General features: G+C 53.0%; 1 protein-coding gene and 3 non-coding genes across 4 annotated transcripts; all 4 read left to right on the top strand.

The window, feature by feature from the left end:
• The first annotated feature begins 12249 nt into the window (after positions 1-12249).
• On the top strand, positions 12250-17653 carry HSPA8 (heat shock protein family A (Hsp70) member 8). Its single transcript, XM_038161535.1, has 9 exons — positions 12250-12407; positions 13361-13570; positions 14048-14253; positions 14338-14490; positions 14573-15128; positions 15381-15583; positions 15860-16058; positions 16316-16548; positions 17146-17653. The coding sequence occupies exons 2-9, from the start codon at positions 13366-13368 to the stop codon at positions 17329-17331; spliced, it is 1941 nt and encodes a 646-aa protein (XP_038017463.1). The 5' UTR covers positions 12250-12407; positions 13361-13365; the 3' UTR covers positions 17332-17653.
• LOC119711444 lies at positions 15217-15313 on the top strand. The gene has a single exon (XR_005259724.1). It is a non-coding gene; the product is annotated as a small nucleolar RNA SNORD14 (small nucleolar RNA).
• LOC119711446 lies at positions 15688-15784 on the top strand. The gene has a single exon (XR_005259726.1). It is a non-coding gene; the product is annotated as a small nucleolar RNA SNORD14 (small nucleolar RNA).
• LOC119711445 lies at positions 16626-16722 on the top strand. Its single transcript, XR_005259725.1, has one exon. It is a non-coding gene; the product is annotated as a small nucleolar RNA SNORD14 (small nucleolar RNA).
• Positions 17654-23602: the final 5949 nt, after the last annotated feature.

The following is a 23602-nucleotide window of genomic DNA, read 5'->3' as shown; positions in this document are numbered from 1 at the left end:
CTTTCTTTCCCTCCCCGTCTTTTTCCTCTTCTTTCTCCCTTCTTTCCCCTTCTTTTTCCTCTTCTTTCTCCCTTTTTCCCCCATTTTTCTCCCTTCTTTCCTCCACTTTTCTCCCTTCTTTCCCCCTTCTTTTTCATCTTCTCCCCCCTTCTCCCCAAAGGCGGTCTCTGCTGTTTCTTCCCCTTTTCCTGTTTCCTCTCCTTGCCCTTTCAGCTGGATCCTCTCTTGTATCACCTTTCCCGCCTGCCTGTTCCATCCTCCCCCTGCTCCTCTCTCTCCCTCTGTCAGGACCCGCCTGTGGCGCTTCTCTCCGTCCCCACGGGGAGGTTTGAAGTGGAAGAACCGGTTCGGGGCAGTCCTGCCCGGGCCATTTGTCGTTCTGGCTGAGGATTGCAGAGCAGGCAGCCCAGCCTGCGCTGACACTGCTGCTCACTGCACGCACAGACCGCGTGTGAGCAGCGTGTGTTTATTCCAAATTCATTCACCGACACTCGGGGCGATGGGGAGTTCAATCCATCGCGTTACGCAGCAGAGAGTTTGGACAATTTGCAGGACATAAAATGAAATTCCCCCCTTCTTTCCCCTGGCAAATTAATACCGACCTCAACCAACTGTTTTGTCTCACAATTGCAATGTCAGTGTTTTGAAGAATTTGCATTTTATAGTGTTAAATTAAAACTGCTTGTCTGTTGTGGTTCTGAGAGGGATTGGGGGTGGTATTCTTTTCTTCTTTCTTTTCTTTCCCCCTCTTCTTCCCTTCTTTCCCCTCTTCTTCCTCTTCTTTCTCCCGTCTTATTCCTCTTATTTCTCCCTTCTTTTTCCTCTTCTTTCTCCCTTCTTTCCCTCCCCTTCTTTTTCCTCTTCTTTCCCCATTCTTTTTCCTTTTCTTTCCTCCTTAGTTTTCCTTTTATTTTTCCCTTTTCCCCTCTTCTTTCCCCCTTCTTTCCCCCTCTTTTCTCCCTTCTTTCCCCCTTTTTACCCTCCTCTTCTTTTTTGTCTCCTTCATCTTTATTTTTCCTCTTCTTCCCCCTTCTTTCTCCTCTTCTTTCTCCTCTTCTTTCCCCCTCTTTTCTCCCTTCTTCCCCCCTTCTTACCCTTCCCTTCATTTTCCTCTTCGTCTTTTTTTTCCTCTTCTTCCCCCTTCTTCTTCTTCTTCTTTTTCTTTCTCCTCTGCTTTCTCCCTTCTTTCCCCCCACTTTTCTCCCTTCTTTCCCCCTTCTTACCCTCCTCTTCTTTATCCTCTTCTTCCCCCTTCTTTTTCCCCTTCTTCCCCCCATTCTCCCCCTGTCTCCCCGCTCCGAGCCATTCCCGGCAGCAATGCGCAGGGGTGCCCGGAGCGTGGCCGTGCTGTGTGACCCCTGTGCGTGACCCCTGTGTGTGACCCCTGTGTGTGACCCCTGGGTGTGACCCCTGGGTGTGACCCATGTGACCCCTGCATGTGACCCCTGGCTGTGACCCCTGTGTGTGACCCCTGCGTGTGACCCCTGCATGTGACCCCTGGCTGTGACCCCTGGATGTGACCCCTGGGTGTGACCCCTGTGGCCGCGCTGTGTGACCCCTGGCTGTGACCCCTGGTTGTGACCCCTGGGTGTACTCCGGAGCGTGGCCGCGCTGTGTGACCCCTGTGTGTGACCCCTGGCTGTGACCCCTGTGTGTGTTCCCTGTGTGTGACCCTGACTGTGACCCCTGTGTGACCCCTGGGTGTGACCTCTGTGTGTGACCCTGTGTGTGACCCCTGTGTGTGACCGCTGTGTGACCCCTGGCTGTGACCCCTGGCTGTGACCCCTGTGTGTGACCCCTGGGTGTGACCCCTGTGTGTGACCCCTGCGTGTGACCCCTGCATGTGACCCCTGGCTGTGACCCCTGGTTGTGACCCCTGGGTGTACTCCGGAGCGTGGCCGCGCTGTGTGACCCCTGTGTGTGACCCCTGTGTGTGACCCCTGGCTGTGACCCCTGGGTGACCCCTGGGTGTGACCTCTGTGTGTGACCCTGTGTGTGACCCCTGTGTGTGACTGCTGTGTGACCCCTGGGTGTGACCCCTGGGTGTGACCCCTGGGTGTGACCGCGGGGTGTGACCCCTGTGTGTGACCCCTGGCTGTGACCCCTGTGTGTGACCCCTGGCTGTGACCCCTGGGTGCACTCCGGAGCGTGGCCGCGGGGTGTGACCCCTGTGTGTGACCCGTGTGTGACCCCCTGTGTGACCCCTGGCTGTGACCCCTGGGTGTGACCCCTGTGGCTGCGGGGTGTGACCCCTGTGACCCCTGTGTGTGACCCCTGTGGCCGTGGGGTGTGACCCCTGGGTGTGACCCCTGTGACCCCTGGCTGTGACCCCTGGCTGTGACCCCTGTGACCCCTGGCTGTGACCCCTGGCTGTGACCCCTGTGGCCGCGGGGTGTGACCCCTGTGCGCTCCCCCGCAGGGAAGACGCCGAGGCCCCCAAGGCGCACCTCGTCAAACCCTCCTCCTCCTCCTCGGGCTCCCGCAGCTCCCGCTCGGGCTCCTCCTCCACCCGGTCCACAGCCAACAGTGCCTCCCGCAGCCAGCGGACTTTGTCCACCGAAGCCACCCCCCACCTGACCCCACCCCAGTACGGCCAGCGGCCGGGGGACAGGAAAGAAGAGCCCAAAAGAGCCGATTACACCCCCCTGGCGAAGGTGGCGGTGCCAGCCGCGATGGTGGCCGCGCAGAGCCGCGCCTTCCAGACCGTGTGAGCCTGCGGGCCCTGTCCCCGCAGCGCCACTCGTCACAGCACCGCGGAAATTCCGAAATTGTCACAGCACCGCGGAAATTCCGAAATTGTCACAGCACGGGCCGCTCAGCCGCGCTAGGCTAGCTAGTTCTCCTCCTGGTCAGCTTCATCTTCATCACTCGGGGTTGTTCGCACCGCCAGACGCCCTCCCACTCGCTTCTTTCTGAACGTTCAGACCTCCTGATTCTGATCCAGACTTCAGAAAAAAATTTATTGGAGGGGAAATTATCTTTTAAAATTATCTCTTTTTTTTTTTTTCTTTGAAAATGGAACACTGAGCATTAAAAACCTACGACAGCAAAGCTGTGCTGTCGAGTGAAACTGTACAAGCGAAAAGAAGCCAAACCTCAGGATATTTTAAAAGGGATCAACAGAGACTTAAAGATGCAGGGTATTCCAGAGAGGTTTTGTGGGGAGGGAGAAGTCTCTTGGACTGGTTTTGGAGAAGTTTCTAGAAGATGTGTTGTCTTTAGTGAAGGGAACTGACAGGTGCTTCACATTTCCTGCGTTCAGCGACACACCGGAGGCCGGAACTCAAGTGGAAATTCAAGGATCACTCCCAAAGGACAAGAGCTGCAGTATTAAGGTGTCTGAACTAAACTCTGCTAAAGAGAAAGGACCTTTTCTGTCAAGAAAACAGAGGTGCTTTAATTGCCAGAATAAACTTAGGGCCAGGAGCCTGACTCTGCTTCCATGGGCAGCCCTGCAGAGCCACAGGAGCCCCACTGGAGGGGTGCCCGTGGCTACTGAGCCTTAGAGAGGGGAGAACTGGGCGCTGAACCCAGCAGGGAGGCAGTGCCCACATGGGCAGAGCCACCAATGTACCAAAAAGCCTGGATGGAGCCTTGGGAAGAGCTCCCAGTCGCTGCCAGCTGGAGAACTGGGCAGGTTTGTGGGGAGCTGTGCTGGAGAAGCCTCATGGAAAGTTCTTCCCGAGCCTGAGTGAACAGCACTCCCCAGCTGAGCCCCAGGGGAGGCCTGAAGGGTTCCCTGACAGAGGAAAACACACCTGGGACAGGTAAACGAGCACAAAACGCTGCTCCCCTCAGGACATCTTCGTGTGTGCTGTCCCATCCTACACCAAATGCTGGGCCGTGGGCCAGGGCTGAGGTTTAAACCTTTAGCAAGACTCTTAAAAATGGCAAGAATTGTAAAAAATATTTTTTGTGAGCAACCAGGTTAAGCATTTCCACAGATTATGAAGGTAGGAAAGGATGGGAGTAGGGACAGAGCAGAATTCTGTCACTGCTGTTTTCCTCTGAAGGACCTGGCTCTGACCACTGCTCCACACAAGACACGGAGCTCGTGGGTTCTAGATTCCTGTATTCCTAGACTGGTGATTTTCTGTTTCGAAAATGAGGGTGTTTGGGGTTTTTTCCCCCACTGGAGGGAGGGAAAGGGTTTCTCCAATCTGTGGAAAGAGCCTACAGAAGATGGCTGAGCACAGAAGAACCACAGATCTAGAATTCTTTCACTCCAGGATTGTCATGATCTCCTTCTCTGACTGAGACCCAGAATTCTAATTTCTTTCCTTGAGATCTTTGACAGCCTGATCAAAGCCAAGCCCGGCTCAGGTCTCTTCCATATGGGAAAGAGTTTCCAAACCTGCCCCACACTCTGCGAGGACTTCCCTTCCCAGGAGCAGTCACTCAAAATTCCGTTTCTCCACCCCAGATTTAACCCTTGGCAGGACAAATTCCTGAAGCTGTGCAGGGAAAACAATCCCAGCTTTAATAAGGGAGACCTGCTAGGAGGTGTTTGACGAGCTGCTCCTCCCAGCCAGCTGCTGGGGGTGGATACTCTGCCACTTCACCCGGGGTGCTCCAGGATCCATCCCGGATCAGCTGGCTGGGAAGCAGCAGCTCTGTGCGCCTGGGATTCCTCTGCAGATGGTTCTATCCTGAGCCCTGAAGGTTCAGGTGCTCCAAAGCACCCCCGAGCCACTCCAGAGCTGTTCCAAAAGCAGGCACAGGGTGGTGGAAGCAGCCTGTGGGTTCTTCTGCGGGTGCTCGCTGTGCTGAACGTTCCCTGTGCTCACCTGAGGGATGGGTTTCTCCTCAAGGTAGGATTTATGAGCTCTCAGAACCATCACAGCTGAGATAGCCCAGATAACCCCTGGCATAAAACCAGCAGCATGGCTTCTGAGCTAGTGCTGGGAACAGAAAGAGGTTTAACAAAAGGCAAATAACAAAGCTCTTACCAAGAAAAACCGAGTCAAGGGCAAGAGGTTCTTGCTCCTGCCAAAACACCCCACAAAAGGGATTGATTCCTTTGTTCTCTTCTTTTCCTAATGAATTACCCAGGCCAGACCTCTTGGCCTCTGTCCTCTCAGACAGCCCCAGCTCTAAGGTGAAACCCAAAAGGTCCTGTGAGATGTCTTTACACCAAATTGGGAGAGAAACTTCTAGGGTTTTTGCTTTTTTACCAGAGGAAGAATAATTTAGTCATTCTGTCAACAGAGGGAACATTCCTACACCTGAGGATCCTCACCCCAAGCACAGAGACCCAGGAGTGCTTTCCCTGACCCCAGGAGCTCCTCACCCTGAGCACAGAGACCCAGGAGTGCTTTCCTGAGCCCCAGGAGCTCCTCACCACAAAGAGAGGAGCACAGAGACCCAGGAGTGCTTTCCCTGACCCCAGGAGCTCCTCACCCTGAGCACAGAGACCCAGGAGTGCTTTCCCTGACCCCAGGAGCTCCTCACCCTGAGCACAGAGACCCAGGAGTGCTTTCCTGAGCCCCAGGAGCTCCTCACCCCGAGCACAGAGACCCAGGAGTGCTTTCCTGAGCCCCAGGAGCTCCTCACCCTGAGCACAGAGACCCAGGAGTGCTTTCCTGAGCCCCAGGAGCTCCTCACCCTGAGCACAGAGACCCAGGAGTGCTTTCCCTGAGCCCCCAGGAGCTCCTCACCACAAAGAGAGGAGCACAGAGACCCAGGAGTGCTTTCCTGAGCCCCAGCAGCTCCTCACCCCGAGCACAGAGACCCAGGAGTGCTTTCCCTGAGCCCCCAGGAGCTCCTCACCCCGAGCACAGAGACCCAGGAGTGCTTTCCTGAGCCCCAGCAGTTCCTCACCCTGAGCACAGAGACACAGGAGTGCTTTTCCTGACCCCAGGAGCTCCTCACCCCGAGCACAGAGACCCAGGAGTGCTTTCCTGAGCCCCAGCAGCTCCTCACCCCGAGCACAGAGACGCAGGAGTGCTTTCCTGAGCCCCAGCAGCTCCTCACCACAAACCCAGCGTGACAGTCCCAGCAGCTGAGCTGGCCAAAGGCTCTGGGGCAGCTTTGCTCCCAGCCCAGGCTGGTAATTAGCAGAGAGGAGGCTCTGCAGCCTGCAGGGAGGAGAATTTGCCCTGGCTGGATTTCCTGGAGGCCTCGGGCAGCCCTGGCAGCCTCCGCTGCTGCGGAAGCTCGCGCTGAGAGCTCTGCTGGAGCTCTGGGGGTTTGGGGAGTGTCAGGCAGAGGGGCAGTGGCTGAAGCCTGCTCTGGGGGATCCATCCTGGCTGCCCCAAGCCCTGGGAATTCCCAGGCCCTGTCGGGATGCAGGAGCTGTCCGGGTATCTGCTTCAGCCCACGCGGCAGTGACTGACAGGGCAGGGAGAAGTTCTTCACCAAAGGGAGCAGGAGAAAGGGATCATTCCAAAGGCATTCCATTTTCCAAGCTCCAGCCCACCAGGAGTTGCACAAGGGAAGCAAATAAGCCAACCCCTGATTTGTAAAATAGTGTATTAAAGCATTTACTGTCATATACCAGCTATTATTGTGTGATTAAATGCCTACCATGCTTTGTAGCTTTCTGTTTCTCAGCAGCTGAACTAAGCTTCCATCTCTGCTACCTGCTACGATTGGTGTACTTGTACTGTGTCTGAACAACTCAGAGGAAAGCAAATATTTATTATTGATTCCTTCGAATCAATGATTTAATAATTTTTTTTTGGTTGGTTGTTTTCTAAATAAAGGTGCTGCGGCTGAAGTGCTGCAGCTCAACTCAACTCGTGCCATTTCCTGAGGTGTGATGGGTTTCATGCTGTCAAGCTGAATCCAAGGGGGGAAAAAAAAAAAAGGCTGGAGTTAAAAATACCATTTTTAAGCTAAGCTAAGCAGGCCTGTGTGCATATTTGCATGGGAAGCGTGGGGAAGCTGGGCTTTTTTTCCTGGGTATTTTTCAGTCTAAATTAGGTGACATTTCACAAAAGATGTGAAGCCCTGGGCGATGCATGGAAGCAAATGTGGTTTTTTTCTGGGGATAAACCCCAGATATTTGGGTTTCTGGGGTATTTTGGCTCAGGATGTGGGTGCTGGAAGCCAACCTGGTAAATAAATAATGCCAGCACAACAAGCCCTGGTGGCTTCATCCTCGCCCTGCTGTGACCTTCCTGCCGAACCGGCCCACGTGCTTGGCTTTCCTCATGAGCTCCGAGGTGAGGAGGAAACCTTGAGCTGTGCTCAGCCGGTTCAGATCTCTGCAGATAAACCTTTGGAGGCGGCTCACAGGAACGCAGGCAGCTGGGGGTGGGATTTAGGGGAGCTAAAGGTGCTGTGCTTGGCTTCTCTCAGCCTTCTCTCCCCCCCAGGGTGTTTTGCAGAGGTGTCCAGACATCAGCAATCCTCCTTGCTGAAATGTGGGAGCAAAAATTGCAACATAATCAGGCAGCGTTTGAAACAAAGCAGGGTGACAACACAGTGGGCTCACAGGTGCGGCCTGTCTGTCCCTAATTCATGCTGCTCCTGGTCCCAGGGGAGTCGATGACACTAAAAGCCCCGGTTAGGTTCAGAGGGGAGTTGGGCAGTTGCAGGCTTTTGTACAGGATCAGGAATTTGGGGTTATTTTTAACCCGGAGCCGTTTGTCCTGACACGCTGAGAGGGGAGAACCCCGTGGGAAAGGGAAGGGAGGGCCTTGGAAACGGGTGATTTTCAAACTTCAGCGGATGCGAGCGAGCGTTATATAAATAAGTGCTGCTGTGGTGAGCAGCAGGAATGCCTCTGATAATCTCCCTTCTCCTCCCAATTCTGTTTTAAACACTGAAAGGAGGAGCAGTGCTTGACACACTAAATTCACTCCCCAAAATGTTTCAATCCATAATTAAAAAACAAAACCCTCCACAGTAAATACCTAAACGAAATACTTAAGCCTGCCAAGCTTTAATTTATGTGATATCAAGCAAATGAGCTCCTCTTGTCCAGTTCAACAGCCTCTGGTTTCTGGTGGGATGAGTCATTTGCCAAGTCCTCTCCTCCCCGCACTGACTCACTGCAGTTTCACTGCCTCCCCTTGCTCTCAGCCTGCTCTCCCAGGGTGCCTGCACACCGAAATGTCACTGTGGCATCCCAAGCGCTATTCTTAGGTCCCGACGAAATTCTGCCCGTGCTCTGCGAAGAAGCGACCCCAAAAACCCACCCCGAAGGCCAACAGCGAGGGTGCCATGGTGGGCTTGGTGGGAATTACACGGAGGAGCATCTCTGGAGTAAGCTCGGGGCAGAGCAGCAGGGCCTGCACTCTGGACAGGGCGGAGGGGGCTTTGCCTCACCTGGCCAGGTGGACCTGCCCTCACCTCGAGAGGCTCAGCCAGTGCCCCACTGTGGGGTTTCACCCCCGGATTGGGGTGACCCCAAAAGATGGAAAAGTCTCTCTTCCAACCCGTGCCTTCGAAGAAAGACTCAGCAGTCTTCTGTTGTCCGGCCTCAAGGTTGTTTATTGTTGGTTATCTAAAGATTCTCCTCCTGAGCTGCTGTGGCCCGTTCAGCAGCTCAGACAGAGGCACACTGCCCTCCCAGGGGCTGCTGCCATCTTTTATATCACACATTACTGTTACATGTTTGTACTTTTCCCCCAATGCCCATCATCTATATTGAATGGTGACTTTCTACTCCAAACCAATCTGTGAGTGCCAACAGCACCAAAGACATGGAGGCTGGGAAGGAGAAAGAAAGAGGACAGGGCACACCCAAATCCCTCCATCTTAGAATCCCCTGACCCCCATGTACAAAACTTGGACCCCTGTACAGCACTCAAAAATCCTTCCCTTCACTTCATGACTACTTCTACTGCAATACCTAAACTTTTGTGACTTCTTGTTCTTCCTGCAAAGTTGGTAAACTGTTCCGTGGGTCAGATTCAAAGCCACAGGGGTTTCTGGCTGCATGCCAGGGTCTCAGATGCTTCTGACCTGGGTCTGGAACGTCCGAGAATGTCTGTGGGACATTCTGAGTTCCGACACCCCACGACACAGAGCCCCTTCCCCCGCCCTGCCTTTAACCTTCTGCACCGAACTCCAGCTCCAAAGCCACCTCCCGGATGCCAGCCCAAAATCCCAGCTCGGCTTTTAGCCCTGAGCAAGAGCAGGAGCCACAAACCGGCACCAGGGCCTCCCCGTGGGGCCGGCGCTTCTGGTGGCGTGTGGGACTGGCTTTGTGGGCTGGCACTGGGTCACATCCCCGTGGTGTCACCCCAAATTGCCAGGAAAAGGGCTGTGGGCACCCTCGTCTCAGGATGTGGCTCGCACACAGAATGACCACAGGCAGACACGAGGAACAGGCCGAGCGATCCGTTCCTGGGCTCCTGGGCTGGATTTTTAACTGTTACCAAGAGTGTTTTTGTCTAAAGTCAACCTGGGAGGCCCTGAAATGCTTTTTTGTGCTGTTTTTACCCCTTTAAATGGAAGAGATCTCCTTTTTTTTTTTACCCCTTTTGAGGAAGAGCTCTCCACCACTGCACAGCGAAGAAGGGGCTGACGGGCAGAACTCTGGGAGGGGCTGAAGGGCTAAAAAGGGGAAACCTCCATTGTGAGGGGGCTGAGCACATGGCGGGGAAAATCTTCTGCTCCTTTTTTTCTCTATTCCATCTTCTGTTGTATTTTTGATGAGGTTTAACAAACCTTCCCAAACTATGAAAAGCGAGCAGCTGTTTCTCACACTGCCCTGCCTGTCTTCCCCTGTGCCGTGTCCCAGAGCCTGGCCAGGACTCTGTTTGTGTTCCCTGCTGCCAGGGCCTCCCTGGCCGTTATTCCCTGTAAACTTTGGATACAGTCACTTTAGCTGTGATCCTTTATTCCCTGCAAACTTTGGCTGCACTGGATGCAGTCACTTTAGATGTGATCCTTTATTCCCTGTAAACTTTGGATGCACTGGATGCAGTCACTTTAGGTGTGATCCTTTATTCCCTGCAAACCTTGGATGCACTGGATGCAGTCACTCTGGGTTTGATGCCTTTATTCCCTGTAAACTTTGGATGCAGTCACTTTAGATGTGATCCTTTATTCCCTGTAAACTCTGGATGCACTGGATGCAGTCACTTTGGGTGTGATCCTTTATTCCCTGCAAACTCTGGATGCACTGGATGCAGTCACTTTGGGTTTGATCCTTTATTCCCTGCAAACTCTGGATGCACTGGATGCAGTCACTTTGGGTTTGATCCTTTATTCCCTGCAAACTCTGGATGCACTGGATGCAGTCACTTTGGATGTGATCCTTTATTCCCTGTAAATTGTGGATGCACTGGATGCAGTCACTTTAGTGTGATCCTTTATTCCCTGTAAATTCTGGCTGCACTGGATGAAGTCACTTTGGGTGTGATCCTTTATTCCCTGTTAATTCTGGATGCACTGGATGCAGTCATTTTGGGTGTGATCCTTTATTCCCTGCAAACCTTGGATGCACTGGATGCAGTCACTTTAGTGTGATCCTTTATTCCCTCTAAATCCTGGATGCACTGGATGCAGTCACTTTGGGTGTGATCCTTTATTCCCTGTAAATTCTGGATGCACTGGATGCAGTCACTTTGGGTGTGATCCTTTATTCCCTGCAAACTTTGGATGCGGCCACAGCCCTGAGCATGTCCTCAGGTGATTCCCGACCTCTGCCCCGCTCCCCTCACCCCCAGGGACACCAAAACACCCCCATTTTCCAACCTGGGAGAGCCTGAAATGCTTTTTTGTGCTGTTTTTACCCCTTTGATTGGAAGCTGCCCCGCCTGTTTTCCCCTGTGCCGTGTCCCAGAGCCTGGCCAGGACTCTGTTTGTGTTCCCTGCTCCCAGTGCCTCCCTGACCTTTATTCCCTGTAAACTTTGGATGCAGTCACAGCCCTGAGCGTGACCTCAGGTGATTCCCGACCTCTGCCCCGCTCCCCTCACCCCCAGGGACACCAATAAACCCCCATTTTCCACCATTTCCCTTTCCAAATAAATAAATCCCTGCTGGGAGCTGGGTTACCCACACACCAAGGGGTGACAGCCTGTCCTTGGCCTGGACTCAGCCTGCTGATGGATGGGAACATTTAGGATGGATTATTTTAATAGATGACATGTATAAATTCCTGCTGAAGCTACAGTAATCTCGCCTGATGAAGATCCTGGCACACCAAAAGAGGGTTCTGGGAAATTGCTTCTTTCTAGAAAAATAAAGTTACACTTTAAAAATCAACCATCTGCATCAGATAAACTTCTGTGTATTCACACTCACTCACTCTTACAATAAAACTGTTTCACTCACCCTTATTTACAAAAGGAAAATACAAATATAAAGGTACTTTTTAAGTTGGGTCAACTCCAGGTGCTCTCAGGTCTGGTAGTTACATTTCTTTGCTCTATGCTCATATACTTACTCTAAATAACTTTAACTGGTACTGTGTCAAATTAACTTCTTTAATTAATTAACTTGGATTATTTTTCTCCCATAAACTTTTTGTGCTGCTTTAAACAATTTTTGCACCCTGCCTTTTTCTTTTAATCCTTTCTCATCTATCTTTCTAATCCTTCTCATCTATCTCGAGCTCTCTTTTTGTAATAGTATGGAATAAATTCTCCTTATGAATCAAATCGGCTAATTAATTTCTAGGATTTCTAAAGTGTGGGGATGCCGAGATGGCTTTTTCTGTGCGGAACAAGCAGCTCCAGTGCCTGAACCGCCCCGAGCACGGCCGGCAGCGAGAGGAGCAGGCCGCGGGGTGAGGCCTTTGCCGGGCAAAGGGAACATGGAGAATGCTGGTGATTGCACTCGGGGATTTACCGAGCACAGCGCTGCGGGAAGCGCTGCGCCAACGCCAGGCGATGGCTGCGGAATGAGAACGGGGAAGGGCGGCGCTCCTGAGGGGAAGCAGCGATCCCCCCGGGCTCGCCCCTCATGGCGCCGCCATCTTGCGCTGCCCCCGGCCCGCCGCTCTCCTTCCCCGCCGCCCTCTATGCAAATCACCCGCCGCTCCCGCGCGCCGATTGGCCCCTCCCGCCCCATTGCGAAATATGCAAATAAAGGTCTGGCGCGCCGCGCGGCGATTGGCTGAAAAGCCCGCCAGCTCCCCGCGCCACGCCCTCGGCCCGTGTCGTCACCGGCACTTCGGGCTCTGATTGGCCGAGGCGCCAGGAAAGCCGCGCCCGCGGCGGGGTTGGGGGGGCGCGGGGAAAGCGCATGAAGGTTCGAGAACGCGGGGCCGGCCGGCGCGCAACGCCCCCTTCCGGCGCGCGTCACGCACGGCTCGGACCAATCACTGGCAGGCAGGGGGGCGGAACCCACACGCCGATTGGTCAGAGCTGTGCGAGGAAGGCGTGGCCTTCTGGAAGGTTCTGGGCGGGTATAAAAGGACGGCGCGGCGGTCGCGGGGCATTGAGCGAGCCGGAGCTGAGCTGAGAGCCTGCCCAGTGTGTGAACGAGAGACCGGGCCGGACTGCGGGTAACGGGGCTGGGGGGACACCACGCGGCACGGGGACAGCGGGCTGGGATGCGGCTGCCTTGGAAGGGCGTAGGGCGGGTGTTGGCGGTACCTTTGGGGGGGCCTGGAAAAGGCGGAAGGCCGTCCCGGGTGGTTTTGTGTCCGCGGGAACCGCTGTGCTGCGGGGATAGGGAGAGAATAGCGAGTACTGACCTATTTTAGGTTGCTGGTTTTTATCCCGGTATTTCCACATTTATCTCCTGACTGCGGTCTGCCGGGGGAGGAGCGGGAGCTCCGCTTTCTTCCTTCCCCCCCCCCCCCCCGCTCCCATTAGCTTCTGCTGAGACGGGGGAGGGGAGAAGAGGAGGCGCAGCGCCCATCTTGCCTCACCGGGGGGCGGCCTGGGGCGGTGCCGGGGCATAGCGGGTGCTGCAGTGCCCGGGGGTGGAGAACGGCCACGTGTGGGCTGTGGAAGGGATGGCTCCGGGGGGGGATCGGTGTCGCACGGGGCTGCGGCTGTGCTGGCACACGCGGCTCGCCCGGCGGGGACTCCATTTCCCGGCAGCCCCCGGACACGCCCCTCCGCTGCCGTCACGCTGCGCGGGTGGCGCGGGGCACGCTGGGATTTGGAGTCTCTCGCCACGTGGTGCGGGGGACGCCAAGCGGCGGAGGCGGGAAGCGCAGCCGGGGTGCGCGGCTGGGCCACGTGGGATAACGGGGCCGGGGTTCCAGCTCTGGGATTCCCGGGCTTGCATTCCAGGGCCGGGATTCCCGGGCTCACCGGAGCGGCTTGGGCGGGCAGGAATCCGGTTACAACCCCTAGCTGGGACACATTTCACTGGATCAGGCTGCTCCCAGCCCCACCGCCTGCCCTTAAACAATTTAAATCAGAAATTAACACAATTTCTCAGGTCAAGCTCCATCATCTTCACTTTTAACTAAATTATTATTTTCCTTTTTTTTTTTTTTTCCAGACAAGATGTCGAAGGGACCAGCTGTCGGGATTGATCTTGGCACCACCTATTCCTGTGTGGGCGTGTTCCAGCACGGGAAGGTGGAGATCATTGCCAATGACCAGGGCAACCGCACCACGCCGAGCTACGTGGCCTTCACAGACACAGAGAGGCTCATCGGCGATGCTGCCAAGAACCAGGTGGCCATGAACCCAACCAACACAGTCTTCGGTAAGGCTGCAGGATTGCCTCACTGTTTAGTGATTACAGAGATTTTCCCTGAAAAGATAAAACTTAATTGGAAAAAAAAACCTCAATTTTTTAGTGAATTGCTAACAGCAATATTAACGTTTTCCCATAGAAGATGTAAACTTCGATTATTTCTAGCCAGAATAAAGTTGTGATACTGATAGCTAAAATTTTTTTAGAAGCAGGAAGTATTTGCCCTGTAGTAGGTTTTTCAGGGTAGTCAGTGTTCAGTAATCTTGAATGGTTGTCTCAGCCTGGTTCATGGCTCAGCACTTGCAGTACTTTAGAAGCAATAGCCCTGGATTTGTGCATGTAAAAGAGAAGAAATTCAGTGTTGGCATCTAACAAAGCAGTAAGTGCATTAAGGATTGTGATGCAGGATTTTGTGTGTATTTAGTAGGGATTTCAGGGTTTAATTAGAGGTGACTGTTATTAACGTGCTCAAATCGTGTTGTGCAGATGCAAAGCGGTTGATTGGGCGCCGATTCGATGACTCTGTGGTGCAGTCTGACATGAAGCACTGGCCCTTCACGGTGGTGAACGATGCTGGCAGACCCAAGGTGCAGGTCGAGTACAAAGGCGAGACAAAGAGTTTCTACCCAGAAGAAATCTCCTCCATGGTTTTAACCAAAATGAAGGAAATCGCAGAGGCCTATCTGGGAAAGGTGAGTCTGGGACTAGCGTGGGACACGGCCAGTGGCTGTGTGTGAGGAGCGCCGCCCCTGACTGAGCTGTTTGCTTGCTTGCAGACCGTCACCAACGCAGTAGTGACTGTCCCAGCCTATTTCAACGACTCCCAGCGCCAGGCCACGAAAGATGCTGGCACTATTGCAGGGCTGAACGTGCTGCGGATCATCAACGAGCCCACAGCAGCTGCCATTGCCTATGGGCTGGACAAGAAGGTACGGAGGGGTCCCTGTGGCTAGCGAGGGAGGTGTTGCAGTGTGGCAGGAGTTCAGTAACAAAGGCGGGTGTTGTCTGCAGGTCGGTGCTGAGAGGAACGTCCTCATCTTCGACCTGGGCGGCGGCACCTTCGATGTGTCCATCCTGACCATCGAAGACGGCATCTTTGAGGTGAAATCCACAGCAGGGGACACCCACCTGGGCGGGGAGGACTTCGACAACCGCATGGTGAACCACTTCATCGCCGAGTTCAAGCGCAAGCACAAGAAGGACATCAGCGAGAACAAGCGCGCCGTGCGCCGCCTGCGCACCGCCTGCGAGCGCGCCAAGCGCACCCTGTCCTCCTCCACCCAGGCCAGCATCGAGATCGACTCCCTCTACGAGGGCATCGACTTCTACACCTCCATCACCAGGGCTCGCTTCGAGGAGCTCAACGCCGACCTGTTCCGCGGCACCCTGGACCCCGTGGAGAAGGCCCTGAGGGACGCCAAGCTGGACAAGTCGCAGATCCACGACATCGTGCTGGTGGGAGGCTCCACGCGCATCCCCAAGATCCAGAAGCTGCTGCAGGACTTCTTCAACGGCAAGGAGCTCAACAAGAGCATCAACCCCGATGAGGCTGTGGCGTACGGGGCAGGTAATAATAGTGGTATAAACTTACGTAGGCCCTGGGTTTTCCACCCGTAGCACTAGAGCTTGGCTGAGCTGTAGGAATCCCCTTGGACTTGCAATGATGAATCAGATTCCAAAGCCATTCGTAGTTTCCACCAGAGGTCGAAAGGCTTGTGATGGTCCAAGTACCTTCCTTGGATGTCTGAGCGAGCCACGGGCATCTCCACAGTTCACGGGGGTGTGCTGCAGGGGTTCTAATGCTGTGTCTCCCCCCCAGCTGTGCAGGCTGCCATCCTGTCTGGAGACAAGTCTGAGAACGTGCAGGACCTGCTGCTGCTGGACGTGACTCCCCTGTCCCTGGGTATTGAGACAGCCGGTGGGGTCATGACAGTCCTGATCAAGCGCAACACCACCATCCCCACCAAGCAGACCCAGACCTTCACAACCTACTCTGACAACCAGCCCGGGGTGCTGATCCAGGTGAGCACAGAGCTCTGGGTGCCCTGCCAGCGCTTTCACTGGTTGACACTCGAGGCAGTCTCTAGGCCAGGGGTGTTAAATTCCTCTAAGTTGTCAGTTCCTGGTTGCTGTGATGAAAGTGACTCCAAAGCCATTCGTAGTTTCCACCAGAAGTCGGAAGACTGGTGTTGGTCCAAGTACCTTCCTTGGATGTCTGAGCGACCACATCCCCTCAGGGTAGTAATTAATTAACCCATGATGACTTTAATGACATAATGTGATGCATTTTCTCTTTAGGTGTATGAAGGGGAACGTGCTATGACTAAGGACAACAACTTGCTGGGCAAGTTTGAGCTGACTGGCATTCCCCCTGCTCCCAGAGGGGTCCCTCAGATCGAGGTCACCTTCGACATCGATGCCAATGGCATCCTGAACGTGTCTGCTGTGGACAAGAGCACTGGCAAGGAGAACAAGATCACCATCACAAATGACAAGGGTAAGCATCTGCTGTGCTGAGGGTGGCAGAGCACTTAGATTAAACATGGGCTTGTCGAGCTCTGCCTGCTGTTTCAGTCAGAACTTGGCTGTCATCAGATTTGTATCTGTGTGAGCCCTTTCTTAAGCTGTGGTGTTTATTAAGAAGGTGCGTTGTGGGCCCCTTCTGCCCCCCAGATTTAAATTGTGTAGTGTTTGGGAATTTAGGGTCATTCCCTAAAAAGGGCAGTCCATACTCAGGATTTGTGTTCCCCGCAGGCCGGCTGAGCAAGGAGGACATTGAGAGGATGGTGCAGGAGGCAGAGAAGTACAAGGCAGAGGATGAGAAGCAGCGGGACAAGGTCTCCTCTAAGAATTCCCTGGAGTCCTACGCCTTCAACATGAAAGCCACTGTGGAGGATGAGAAGCTGCAGGGCAAGATCTCTGACGATGACAAGCAGAAAATCCTGGACAAATGCAATGAGATCATCAACTGGCTGGACAAGAACCAGGTACGTCCGAGTCCACGTTCAGCTGCCAGGGCCTGCCTGAGCCACAGGGACAGCTGGGGCTGGAGGAGGAGCGCTGGTTGCTGTGATGAAAGTGACTCCAAAGCCATTCGTAGTTTCCACCAGAGGTCGAAAGGCTTGTGATGGTCCAAGTACCTTCCTTGGATGTCTGAGCGACCACAGCTGGGGAGCACAGAGTTCCCAATCCCTCCCGTTCCCTGGCTGCCTCCCAGGAGCCACGGGAGATGCCAACCAGGCAGCAATAGTTGTGCCTCTACTGAGTCTGGCTTAGTGCTGAGGCTAAACCAGCCCAGATTGTTGAGTGTGTGTCCCAGGCAGTGCTGCTTCCCCTCCTGGGCTGGCCCACGAGCACCTGAGTGGAAATGTGTGACCCAGGCAGTGCTGCTTCCCTCCTGGGCTGGGCCCATGAACCCCACATTATTTAAACGTGTGACCCAGGCAGTGCTGCTTCCCTCCTGGGCTGTGCCCATAAGCAGCAGAGTGGAAATGTGTGACCCAGGCAGTGCTGCTTCCCTCCTGAGCTGGCCCCACGAGCTGAGCTCTCGAGCAGAAGCAGCTGAGCTCTCGTTTCTCTTGCAGACGGCCGAGAAGGAGGAGTTTGAGCACCAGCAGAAGGAGCTGGAGAAGGTTTGCAACCCCATCATCACCAAGCTGTACCAGAGTGCAGGAGGGATGCCCGGGGGGATGCCTGGAGGATTCCCTGGGGGTGGAGCTCCTCCCTCCGGGGGAGCCTCCTCTGGCCCCACCATCGAGGAGGTGGACTAAGGACACTGGGAAATGCATTCCACTAGCAGTTGGTGTTGGAGGAGACCCCCAGCTGGGGGTTGGAGTGAAGGACCCAATCCTGTAGGCACATCTGGGTTTATTTTGCCAGATTAATAACTCCATAACTGAGCTGCTGTAAAAAAAAAAAAAAGAGGAAAAAAAAAAAGATTAAAAACGGAACAAAACCATTTTTTTTCTGGGCATTTTAAATACTTGAAAGTGTGCGCAGGTGGGAGATGAATACCATTGCACTTTACAGTACTGTAAATGAGTGGAAATGCAATTCATGTCCTAAAGAATAAAAACTATTTAATGGGCATCACACTGTCTCTGCCTTCACTTGTTTGTATCAGCTGACCAGTGGAAATAAAGGGAAAAAAACCCCGAAATTCAGCTGATAGTGCTGAGCTGAGCGTGATCCAGGTGGGCATTGCAGTGGGAAATGGGGTTTGGATCCAGCTCCTGCTTGAGCCTTTAGGGTGTGGATGGATTCTTGGGAGGCTCTACTGCCCTGTGGCAGGAAACCTCAGAATCACCTGGGTTGGAAAAGACCTTTTAGGTAAAAAAAACCTATAACTTGAATCCTGCAAGTAGAAAAATACTGAATAATTAGTTTTTCTTGAAGGAATTACTAGCTGAAGTATCTCAATTTGTAGGGCAATTCAGAGCTGATTTGAGGTGCAGAATTTGGTGAGGGAGGAGGCTTTGGGTGATGTTTTCAGCAATACTTGGCTGCAATGAAATTAATTAAAAACCACTAATATTCATAATTATTATGAATATAATACTGTATGCAAACATTTTATGAAAAATATTTTATTTACATGGTATTTTATAAAAAAACCCCACTGCTGGATGTATAAATATGTATTTATATAGTACCAGTGGAGGAAAAATTAATTTGCAGCTAAAATCAGAAAATTCCTAGGCCAGTACCAGTTAGAAGAAACTTCAGGGATTATCCAGTGTGGGGCTGAAAGCTATTTTGTGTCAGAGACCCTCTCAGCTGGCCCGTGTGGGCACTGCAGTGCTGCCCTTGAGCCATTCCTGTGTCTGCCCAGGATCCCGGCAGAAATCCTCCCTCCCTGAGGGCAAACCCTGATCCCTCAAGGTCCAGGAGCTCACCTGCATTTTTGGGTTGTTCCAGAGCTGGGTGGAGCCTGAGCGCTCAGGGTTCACATGAAAATTTAATGGGGAAAATAAAGCAATATGGGGTTCTTTCCCTGCTGCCTTTCACAGGCAGGTTCAGCCGTTCCTAGGAAAGCTGGATCCGGAATATTCAGTGCCCCCTTCCTTCTTCCTCAGCCCCATGAGCCCCCACTGTGTTTTGGGGCATCTCTGGTCTGATTTGGGGTCAAAAACACCCCTGAATGCTCATCCCTGATTTATTTATCCCAAACACCTGGAGGAGTTCCCTGTCCTAGCCCAATCCAGGTGCCTCTGGCCCGGGACAGAGTGGCAGGGCTGTCCTTGGTGTCCCTGCACTGCCAGCTGTGAGAATCCCTGAAAAATAACCCGGGAATAATGAAAAATTAATTAATCACACAAAACGGAGAAGGAAATTCGGATTTAAATACATTTTACTTTGGGGACCCTGCTGGCACTGCTGGTGCTGGGCCACCAGGTAGCAGCACCTGCCCACAGAATCACAGAGGTCCCTTATTTTTGGGACATGGCTTTTTTGGGTCCCTTTTTTTGGGACATGGCTTTTTTGGGTCCCTTTTTTTGGTTGCCCCTCTGGGTTTGAGTTACATCACCCCAAAATATTTATGGTGTTTCATATGATCCCGAGCAGCGCCTCCCAATAACAGCGTGTGAGGTTTTTGTTGCCTTGAGGGCCTCGAGATGGAAATGGGGTTTGGAAAGGGGTGGTTTAGGGTGTTTTGTGGGTTCAGGGAGTTCCTGGGGGCTGTCTCAGCTCTGGTTCAATCCCGCAGCTGGTGGGGCTCGGGGAGGAGGGTTTGGAGGGTAAATCCCACCAGCACAGCACAGGGGACGTGTGGGACACAGAGGGGACAGCAGCCCCTGAACCAGGGCAGCAGGTGAAACCATGAGTGAAAACAATATCGAATTTATGGCATTTTTTTTCATTGATCACAACAAGGAAACCCCCTAGAAAAGGAAACCTAAAAAAAAAAAAAAAAAAAGGAAAAAAAAAAAAGAATAAAATAAAAACCCCTCAGGAAATGTGAGAGCTGGGTGTGAGGAAAGGCCCGGACTGAGGCTGTGGCTGGAGATTTTCATTTTAGGAAGGATTTAAGGGCAAAACGCAGCTGAGGCAGGAGTGCCTGAGCCTTGCTTTCCTGGCCCTGCTTTTCCACCCCCACGTGGACTCTGGGCTGTTTTGTTCAGCTGAAATCAGCAGCCTGTGCCCCGGGAGCAGCCGGTGCCCCGGTGCCGGGACAAGGCAGGGTCAGTGGGGTTGAATCAGGGCTGGCCGGAGCCTCAGCTGGGGCTGGATCTCAGGATGGCACAGGATGATGGGCTGGCTGCGAGCCACAGCAGAAAACAACTGCAATAAAGTGTTTTTCTGGACACACCCACAGGTTTCGTGTATTTTGGGGGGATTATTCAGCATTAAAAAGCAGCAACAGGGCAGGGCACCTAATCCTGGCACCTGGGGGCAAGGTGTGGATTCATTCCTAATCCTGTACCTAACAAGGAATGGGTTTATTCCTAATCCTGTACCTAACAAGGCCTGGGTTTATTCCTAATCCTGTACCTAACAAGGAATGGGTTTATTCCTAATCCTGTACCTAACAAGGAATGAGTTTATTCCTAATCCTTTACCTAACAAAATCTGGGTTTTACCTAATCCTGTACCTAACAAGGAATTACTTTATTCCTAATCCTGTACCTAAGAAAGTCTGGGTTTATTCCAATCCTGGTACCTAACAAAGTCTGGGTTTATTCCTAATCCTGTCCCTAACAAGGCCTGGGTTTATTCCTAATCCTGTACCCAACAAGGAATGGGTTTACTTCTAATCCTGGCACCTAACAAGGCCTGGGTTTATTCTAACCCTGGTACCTAACAAAGCCTGGGTTTTACCTAATCCTGTACCTAACAAGGAATGACTTTATTCCTAATCCTGTACCTAACAAGGAATGACTTTATTCCTAATCCTGTATTTAACAAGGCCTGGGTTTATTCCAATCCTGGTACCTAACAAGGCCTGGGTTTATTCCTAATTCTGGTACCTAACAAAGTCTGGGTTTATTCTAATCCTGTCCCTAACAAGGCCTGGGTTTATTCACACCACTCTTTTCCCAGCACGCACAGGCCCTCAGCACCCTCCTCCTCTTCCTCTCCTGTCCCTCATCCCCACCATTCTCTCCCTGCTGGTTCCCCCCAGTGCCTGCCTCTCTTCCCGGGAATGATTTCCCACCGGGCAGCAGGGCTGATTTCCCTCATCAAATCTCCCCGCGATCCTTCCACATGAAATGTTTAGCCCGGCCCCAGCCAAGCCCAGCGAGTGTTAACGTGCCACGAGCTGCCTGCAGACAGCATTAGGCTGTAATTTGAAAGTGAGTGAAGTGATAATGCCACGCTCCCCGCTTTTGTGAGCCTGCATTAATGCAGCTCTGCCAGCACCAGGCATCGACTCCCACTAATAGTGTGAGGGAGGGTGGCAAAATTGGGGCTGATGCAGGAAATAAAGGGTATTGACCAGCCCACTGCAGTGCCACAGCGGCCTTTAATCCATTACTGCCCTCGATGGGGGTGTTTTAATGCAGCTCCAGTGTCATTCACATTTGCAGTCCCCACTCTGCCTGCTGGGAGGGCGGCAGGACTCGGCTCAGGCTGCGGCTCGGAGCTCATGGGTATTGATCGTGGCCAGGCTCGGGGCTCTGGGTTATAATTATTTCATTAAACCCTTTAATGGTTATCAAATATGAACCCCTCTCCCGTTCCATTTAGGAATTATTGCCATTGTTAATCCATGTCAAGCTTATTTGACTGGAATTGGTTGATGCTCCCAAGGGCTCCCTGTGCCCCTCCCTGTGGATTGATCCCAGGAGAGCCTTGGGATCCCAGGGATTTGGGGTTGGAGCCCAGTGATCCTGCATTAAAGATCTTCCCAAATGAGAACCCGACACCCTGCTCCCTCTCAGAGCTGGTTTTTGGTGGGGTCACAGTGGAGGAGCTGCTCGGGCTCTTTCCTTACACCAGAACCTGGAGGAACAGATTGGAGCCGGGGCAGATTTAGGTTGGATTTTGGGAAAGGTTCTTCCCCCAGAGGGTGCTGGGCAGTGCCCAGGCTCCCCAGGGAATGGGCACAGCCCCAAGGCTGCCAGAGCTCCAGGGATGTCTGGATTTTGTGGGGTTGTTCTGGTGTCTATGCATGGCCAGGGGCTGGACTCGACCCTTGTGGGTCCCTCCCAGTTTAGGATATTTTATGACTCTCTTGGAACACATTCTGTGCCTCAGTTTCCCACGGAATTGCACTTCCTTCACTCTTTTGGGGTTTTGGGATGAAAAGGGCAAATCATAACCAAAATCCCCTTTTTCAGACAGGCTGTTCTTGCCTGTAAAGGAGGGAGAAAATTCCCCTTCCAAAGTGTTCTTGACTCCTTCATGAGAACACAAACATTCTGCTGTTGCTCCCTTAGAACCAGAGCATGGCTGCACCCGCCCGGTCCCAAATGTGTGGGGCAGCTTTGAGAGCACAGGCTGCTGCTGCGGGAGCTTCTCCCTCTTCCCGAGGGGTTTTATTCTCCACGTGAGCACCCTGAACTGGCACAGCCCAGGGGAGTCTCGGGCTCCTCTTGGTTCCTGCCCTCCAGAAGAGCAAGAGTTGCTCCTGGCACGGTCTTTGTGGGATTTGGGCTTGGTTTTTCTGTTAAAGTGAACTGTGAGCTCCTCTTCATCTCACTTGTCCTCCTCATGAATGGCACATTAAAGTCAGGGCTCAATTCCTGGAACTGGAAAATCCCAGAGGAGCTGTGGGAATCCCAGGGACTCTCATCAGCCGCCCCAGGGCACCCCCCTGCCCTCTCCCCCAGCCCAAATCCCACAGATGGATAAAACCTGGATGAGCCCAGGTGTGGGGAGCCTTTGGAATGCATTTGTATTCCAGATCCATTGGAGCCTGTACTCCTTGGCACCTTTCCATTAAAGGCCGGGATGCTCTGGAAGAAGCTCTATCTTAATTTGAACAAAGTGATTCCAGTTTCCGTGGGCAGGCAGAGCAGTTCCTGCAGAGTCCTTTATCAGTATTCTGTGCTGCCTCCTGGCAGCTGCTCATTTGCTGTTGCCTCAACCTGTGCTGACCTCATTTTCTCTCACAGAGCAGTGAAGGATTTGGTAAAAATTAGTTATATTAGAGGCTCCCGATCCAGCCAGTTTATTTGTGATATGACAAATATTTCAGCCATTAGGATCTTTCCATCTCTTAGCGGCTTAAATGCACTCACTTATATTCCAAATCACTGCTTAATTTAAAAGCCTATTTGTGCAGATTGGCACAGGCAGGGAAAAAACCTGCGGAACACTCACCCCTCCAAAGAGGGCTGTGGGATTGGATCCCACTCCATAACTTCACAGCACCTCTAATCACTCTGAGCATGCCGGGAGCACAGCAATTCCAGGGAGGAAGGGTGGCAGGAGCTGGGGGTGCAGGCATGGATGGGTGCTGCTGCCCCCCAGCACTGGCTGTGCCTCAGTTTCCCTCCTGATGCCCTGGGAAGGCTGGCCTGGAGCAGAGGCTGGGCAGAGCTAGAGAATAAAGCAGGGATTTATTCAAAGGATCTCCTCCATGGATGCACCCTGGGCAGCACAAGAGCCCAGCCAGGGCTGCACCCAAGATGGACCCAAATGGTCACAAAATGAACCAAAATGGTCCCAAAATGAACCCAAGATGGACCAAAATGGCCCCAAAATGAACCCAAGATGGACCCAAATGGTCCCAAAATGCACGAGCGCTCCCGGGGTCTCTCCCTTGGCTCAGCTCTGCTCCATTTGCACCTTGCAGTTCATTGTCCCGTTCCAGCTTTAGCCCAGGCACTCCCACCCTGCTTGTTTTTCTCTCTCCAGCCCACGCTGTTTGTGCTCCTGGGCTGAGCTTTGGATCATTTGTCCTTGGTGCCCAGCTGGAGCAGGAATTGTTTTGTCTCCCTGCTCTGTGCAGAGCTCAGCATCCCCTGATGTGAACCCAGCCCCACACACTAAAGCAGCACAGAATGTGAAAACAGAAAAACTAAACATGAGGGATCCCTCCTGCCCTGCCAGGATTTTGGGAGCCAGGCAGGTTTGGGAATGAGGACAGAGGTC

This window comes from Motacilla alba, chromosome 24, assembly GCF_015832195.1.
Source record: "Motacilla alba alba isolate MOTALB_02 chromosome 24, Motacilla_alba_V1.0_pri, whole genome shotgun sequence".
Classification (NCBI taxonomy): Eukaryota; Metazoa; Chordata; class Aves; order Passeriformes; family Motacillidae; genus Motacilla; species Motacilla alba.
Note: the sequence above shows the minus strand (reverse complement) of the source record. Positions and strands in the feature narration are given on the sequence as shown.